Source organism: Pinus tabuliformis, chromosome 2_2 (genome assembly GCF_031772625.1).
Source record: "Pinus tabuliformis cultivar Carrire ecotype Pingquan chromosome 2_2, CPIR1, whole genome shotgun sequence".
NCBI lineage: Eukaryota > Viridiplantae > Streptophyta > Pinopsida > Pinales > Pinaceae > Pinus > Pinus tabuliformis.
The window spans coordinates 614159141-614165598 of record NC_142300.1 but is presented as its reverse complement, the minus strand read 5'-3'; the positions used below and the strand labels follow the sequence as shown (position 1 = coordinate 614165598).

The 6458-nt window shown below is 43.4% G+C and overlaps 1 protein-coding gene across 1 annotated transcript; it reads right to left on the bottom strand.

The window, feature by feature from the left end:
• Positions 1-1303: 1303 nt before the first annotated feature.
• On the bottom strand, positions 1304-6209 carry LOC149194159 (uncharacterized). The gene is made up of 2 exons (XM_089407569.1): positions 5943-6209; positions 1304-4264 (listed from the first exon to the last, which is right to left on the bottom strand). The coding sequence occupies exons 1-2, from the start codon at positions 6207-6209 to the stop codon at positions 1304-1306; spliced, it is 3228 nt and encodes a 1075-aa protein (XP_089263695.1).
• Between the last annotated feature and the right edge of the window lie 249 nt (positions 6210-6458).

Genomic DNA, 6458 nt, shown 5'->3' with positions numbered 1-6458 from the left:
ATCATACTGCAGTTCTTGTTTTGCGCTGGCTCTGGCAGAATTCTCCGCTTGCATACTTTGAGTGAGCGTTTTGATATGGGCGATTGCCTCCTCCATGTGATTACATTTTTCCTTTAATTCTTCAATTTCCACTTTCTGTTTTTCCAATTTCTTTCTCTTAGATCTACAGTCAGCCTGAAAATCTTCTTTGAGCTCGTTGAAATGTTTCACAAACCGGGCTATCATAAAGCAATGAGCCTTACAGAGCGTACAGGAGCTGTTCGTGATTACTCTGTCCAAGGGATTCTCGGCATGTTCATCATTTTCCGGATTTGAAGCCATCTCAGAGGTAATGTTAAGAGAAGAGGAACGGAGAGAAGGAGCTCTGAGAGAGAGAGGAAAACGAGAAATGGGAGAGCAGAGGGAATGAAGGCAGGAATCGGCGCTAGGAGAGATCGGCCAATCTGCGAAAAGAACCAAAATACAAGACTGATTATGATAAGGCAACCAAAGATGCGAAATACTGAATATACCTTTAGGGATTGCAGGTGATGATTTCTCTGAAGAGATGTGCTGGAGTCGACCACTGCTGCTGCCAAACTCCTGAAGCTGAATGCCAGGAGCTGATTCTATCCTTTGCTGTTGAAGAGGAGGTGTAAATCTGAGATTGGCAGAGAGGGGAAGGATTTGTAACTTAGGGGAACACGACTGCTTTCCACTACTTTTGTTGCGGGCTTCCAAAAGCAGAGAACCAAACACTGCTCCTCTGCTTTGCTTTTGTGAAGGCGAAAGATATCTGGGACGAGCGAGGGGAGTGAGGAATATATAACACATCAAGGTAGGATGAGCAAGCAGGTGGTGCAGGATATGCTCATGGATTTGGGCAGGCTCTAAATCATTCATAGTATCAGTGATGCAGTCGATAAGGATTATGAAGGGACATAAACCAAAATTCCGAGAGGTGGAATCACGTGAAACATGGTGTGATCGGGTCTCTAGTGCGATCCAGGGTGCAGACTGAGAGAGAGATGTAACACAAATCTCAAGGGGGCAGGTTAAGGTCAGCTTGCCAAGATTGAGGCAGAAAAAATCTAGATATGAATGATGACTGAAGTGACTTGGATTCAGAAGCGTGCTAATGATGCTGTTCGAAGGCTTTGGTGAACAGCTTGGTCTGCTATGGGATTGTTTTGACGTAGATGTGCTCATTTTCTCTGATTTGTCCACTCTGTCTGTTGGTGGCCTTTGAGGCGAAAAAGTCCGCTTCGGTGTTTTCTCTTAAAACGTGCTTGAACGTCGTGTCTCCCATATTTCTGAGATTATCCTATATCCTGAGCTTTATATTGCTAAGGGATGCTTTATTGAATTCTGCTCCCGAGACCAAGGCTGCTATTATAATGGCCGAGTCCCCCAAAATGATTGGATTTCTGATTCCCAGCCTATTCAAAATAGTGGTGCCTAGAAGGAGGCTATACGCTTCAGCCACATTGTTAGATACTTTCCCCAGACCCCATTCATAGCTTACGATAGTTTTCCCAAGATGGTCTTTTATGATACCCCCTGCTCCAGCGTTCCCTGGGTTGTTCTTAGAAGCGCCATCGAAGTGCAGAGTAGGCCGCTTCTGATCTATGATCCACTGATTAACTTCTTCCTTGGATCCTCTGAGTTTCCAGTGCATCCTTTTCTTGTGTGCTTTTGTTTGGGAATGGTAGTTGTTGGTATAACTGAGGCTAAATTTATTGTACCAATCCATCTCTTCTTGATGCCAGCTTGACTGATCTGGGAGGGCGATGAGATTTGTGCTTATTGTTTCTGAGATGATGGCTGTTGTTTTAGCTAGGATACTGGCCGGATTGAACTTTTTGTTGTTGAAGACATATTTATTCCTTGCTAGCCAAATTTTCCAGCATAGGGTGGCTGGGATGCATTTCCACAATATGCTGATATTATGTTTGCCTTTCCTGGGGAAGGGGTAACATTTCCCCCAGTGTTTCTGAAGAGAGGAGATCTGGTCAAAATTTTCGCCAATTTCCATGGGGCTTATCACCTGCTTCCAGCAGCTTTGGGCAAAGGGACATAGTAAGAAAATGTGTTGAATTCTTTCCTCCTCGGCTCGACAGAAGCAACACATTGATGGGCCTAAAATTCCTCTTTTCCTTAAATTCTCAGCAGTAAGCATCTTACCTTTAAGAAGAGTCCAATTTAATTGTTTGATCTTTGGGAGACACTCTGAATTCCAGACAGTTGTGGAAAGGTTCCAGTTTGCTGTTTGTGTAGTGGCCTGTAGTGCTTTGTACCCTTCTTTTACCGTGAATTTTCCTCCACTGGGATCCCAGATATACCTGTCTTTAGTCCCTATATTAGTGGGCGCAGAACCAGAGAGAGAGGACTTGAGATTGGACCAGAGATCTCTAAGATCGTTGGGGATTTGAAGGTCCTTCCAATCTTGCCAATTATTATGATTCCATATTGATATATCAAACAAGGTGGTTAAATTTCTTTCTTCCATCCAGATCTGCAAACGTCGGAGAGCTTGGAGTAGATTTCTTGGCTTAGAGCCCATAATTCTGTCTGACCAAATTTTAGTATCCTTGCCGTTTCCAAGGAGTTTAGATGTGTTTTCTATGAATTGGGGGAGCACTTTTTTAATGAGTCTCCACACCGGGGTGCAAGGTCTTTCGGCTATTGGTTCAGAGAGAAGATTAGAGTTCAGGCCTCTGAGATATTTCCTTTTTATGACCTCCACCCACCACGATCCTTTGCAAGTAAGAATTCTCCAGATCAACTTAAAACCCAAAGCCCGATTGAAGAGGCTCAGAATTTTGATGGATAGCCCTCCCTTTTCATATGGAAGGGTTACTTGATCCCATTTGACAAGGCTAAATTTCTTGGTCTCCTGTTTTCCTCCCTGCCAGAGGAAACTTCGCAAGATGAGTTCCATGTGTTTATGGATGCTGGCCGGGGCCATAGTGACCGCATATTGATAAATTGGAAGAGCAGAGAGGATGGCCTTAATAAGAATCGATCTGCCTGCCAAGTTTAGCCAAGACACTCCCCAACTCTGCAGGAGGCCTCTCATCTTTTCTATGTGTTTGACCCAGATCTCTGCCTTGACTGTTTCTTTAGCTAATGGCAGACCTAAATAAGAGAAGAAACTCCAGTTCCTTTGCACTGGAATGTCCAGTATCAAGGATATTCTTTGCCGGATTTGGAGAGGGACATTCCAGGTATAGATCTTGCATTTTCTGTTGTTCAACTTCCCTCCTGAGACTGCTAGAAATGCATCCAACACTTTCTTGAATCTTTTTGCCATTAAGCTTGAAGCTCCCCCAATGAGTAGGGTGTCATCCGTGAAAATCGAATGATTGATCTCTTTGGTCCCTCTTTCTATCCTTATTCCAGTGATCTCTTTTTGCCTGCGGAGGTTTTCTAGATGAATGCTCAAAGTCTCTGCCATTATGATGTATAAGAAGGGAGAGAGAGGACAGCCTTGTCTCAACCCCCTAGAGCTTCTGAAATATTTGCTGGGGTGACCATTAATCAAGGGAGCGGTCCAAGGGTTGGAGATGCACCCATTGATAATGCTTATAAAGTTTTTTGAGATCCCGAATTTTTTGAGAACTGCTATTAAAAAGGGATGATCGACTCTATCAAAAGCATTTGCCATGTCGAGTTTGATTATCATTCCTCTTTCTTTTCTGTTGAAGCTGCTGTGGATAGCTTCTTGGATCAAAATGACATTATCTGTTATTTGCCTGCTCGGGACAAAACCTCCCTGGTTCTCAGAGATTAGGAGAGGAAGAAGTTTTTTGAGCCTATTGGCTAGAATTTTGGTTACAATCTTGTAAGATACATTACATAGGGATATGGGGCGGAACCGGTCAAAAGAGAGAGGATTCGCTTCCTTAGGGATGAGAGCTATGTGAGAAGACTTAGTGTTTTCTCCCATCTTGTGATTTTTGAATACATTCTTTACCATCCGCACAAAGTCTTTTTTGATTGTTTCCCAATGATTTCGGTAGAAGGCGACCGTGAACCCATCCGGACCCGGGGCCTTGTCCTGCTGCATACTGAAGGTTGCTGCTCGGATTTCCTCTTCTGAAATGTCCTGATCCAACTCCTTATTTTGAGAATCTGATATTTTTCTCTCTACTGCACTAAGAAAGTCGGAGCTGTCCGTTTGCTGAGGAGCAGCAGATAGAAGAGATTTGAAGTGGTTATATGCTGCTTCTTTAATTTCTTCTTGGTCCTTAATCTCTTTTCCTTCAGCTGTTATTTTGTCTATCTAGTTTCCAGCTCGCCTGAGCTTTATATTGTTATGAAAAAAGGATGTATTTTTGTCTCCGGCTTTCAGCCAAAGGCATCGGGATTTTTGTCTTTGATCCTCTTCCTCTACTCTATTTTGTCTAAAGAGTTCCCTGTACATTTCTTTTTCATAATCTAGGTCTTCACTTGTATATTGAATGTCCTCTTTAACCTTATTCCATTGCTCCATCTTCGTGAGCAGATCTGATTTTTTTTTATTTTCCAAAATTGTTGCTTCCTTTGCCCACTGTTTGATGACTGCTCTTAGAGATTTTAACTTTGTTTCCCAAATGTAATAGGGCGATCCATACACTTCCTTGGTCCACTGATTTTGGATGAGAGTGCGAAATTCTTCTTTGAGATCCCATGTTTTGTTATATTTGAAGGGGAGGGGCCCCAAGTTTCTGCCTTTGTCCAGATTTAAAACCACAGGTTTGTGATCGGAGGCCGAAGCATGAATTAAATTGCTCTTAATAGACTGAAAACTTGCTACAATTCTTTCCTGGAGTAGAAATCTGTCCAATCTCTCTTTAATATTGTAGGAGCCCGTTCTTTTGTTACTCCATGTATATTTCCCGTTGGATAGGGGAATATCAATCAGATTGTGTGACTGAATTATGATTTCCATCATGTCTCTTGAAGGGTCTGTGTGGTAGTTTCCTCCTAACTTTTCTTCCACGTTTCTTATTACATTCAAGTCTCCTACCAGAATTATATTCCTGTTTTGCACGGACTGAAGATCTGAGGATATGGTGTCCCAACAACGGCCTTTGTCCCTATAATGATTTGGTGCGTATATGTTGTATATAGAGTATATTTCCTGAGATCCTTTGTTTTCTAGATCTGTTCTAACCCACCAGTTGCAAAATTGTGAATTAGTGATATCCCATTTATTCTTATTCCATATTGTTCCTATTCCTCCTAAGGCACCTTCTGAGCCTGTTGATACTCTTGTGAATTTTTTGAAGCTTTGGTTATGATTTTGAAAGTCTTGTTGAGACATTTTGGTCTCCTAGATGAGAAGAAGGTCTGGCTGCTCCTGTTTTAATAAATCTCTGATTGCTTTTATTTTTAAGGGAGAGCCCATCCCCCTACAATTCCAAGAGACCAAGATCATTATTTACCAATTGTTGGGTGAGGTCCACTCCTCTCCTTTGCTTTTTCTCCGCTTCCTTTTAGTTTGCCTAGATATGAGTCCATTGGTTGCTGCGCTCCCGTTGCCATCTCTTTTGCCGATGTTTCATCTCTGAGCTCTTTGTTTGACTTTCGGCCAACTTTTCTCGGAGGGTCTGTGGATTGACTGGCTTCTTTCGATTTGTTTCTAGTGAGGATTCTCTCTATGGTTGGAGGGGGGGAAGGGAGGGAGATCACACGGGAGGGAGAGGTAGCTACTCAGGGGAAGAGGGCGGGGAAGAAGGTTCTTCAACGGATAGAGATTCGAAGGGGTTGGAGGATGAAGGGAGAGTTGGGTTGGGAGGGGGAGGGGGAGGGGGAGGGGGGGATTCTGGAGGGGGTTTAGAGCTGGGTCCTTGGGAGGAGGAAGGTTTTTTCCTTTTTACTGGTTCCCATGTGCCCTCAGGGTTTTCCTCATTATCAATAGATTCATTTATTTTTGACTTACTACATCTATTTGCGAAATGAACATACTCGTGGCATACCTTGCATTTGAAGGGAAGCTGCTCATAGTCCAGCTGCTGGATATGCGTCCATTGGTCTACCTTGATCTTGATAGCTTCCGGTAGACCTTTCCCTAGGTCTACTTCCACGCAAATCCTGGCGCACGCGTGCATGTTCTCCCTTGGCTCAGATCTGTCGATGTATTTTCCTGCTGCGTTCCCTATTACCTTTACAGATTCGTCTCCCCAACGATGGAGCGGCAAATGAGGGAGCCGGACCCAGACTGGTACTGCCTTTGGAATGTCCATTTCCGGATCAAAGTCCGGAGTCCATCTATTCAAGTAAAGACCTCTTGAATCCATGAAGTAGGGGTCATTTATGAAGATGAGATTCTTGTCTTCTTTTGTTTCAAAGAGGAATGTGAAATGGCCTCTTCCGCAGAATCTGATGGCTATTTTCCCTTGTAACATCGCGCTCCAGTTTCGCTCTACCCATTTCTGAACTGATTTTGGAGAGGGCCAGAGGCCAGTAAACTGGCCTACTATTCCTCTTTCCGC

What these genes read in the sequence shown, in the direction of transcription:
- LOC149194159 (XM_089407569.1), bottom strand. Translation starts at nt 6,209, where the DNA reads ATGGACATTCCAAAGGCAGTACCAGTCTGGGTCCGGCTCCCTCATTTG. An exon ending in AGCTTCCCTTCAAATGCAAG is followed by an intron (nt 4,265 to 5,942) that starts GTATGCCACGAG and finishes GCTGGAAACTAG; the next exon opens with ATAGACAAAATAACAGCTGA.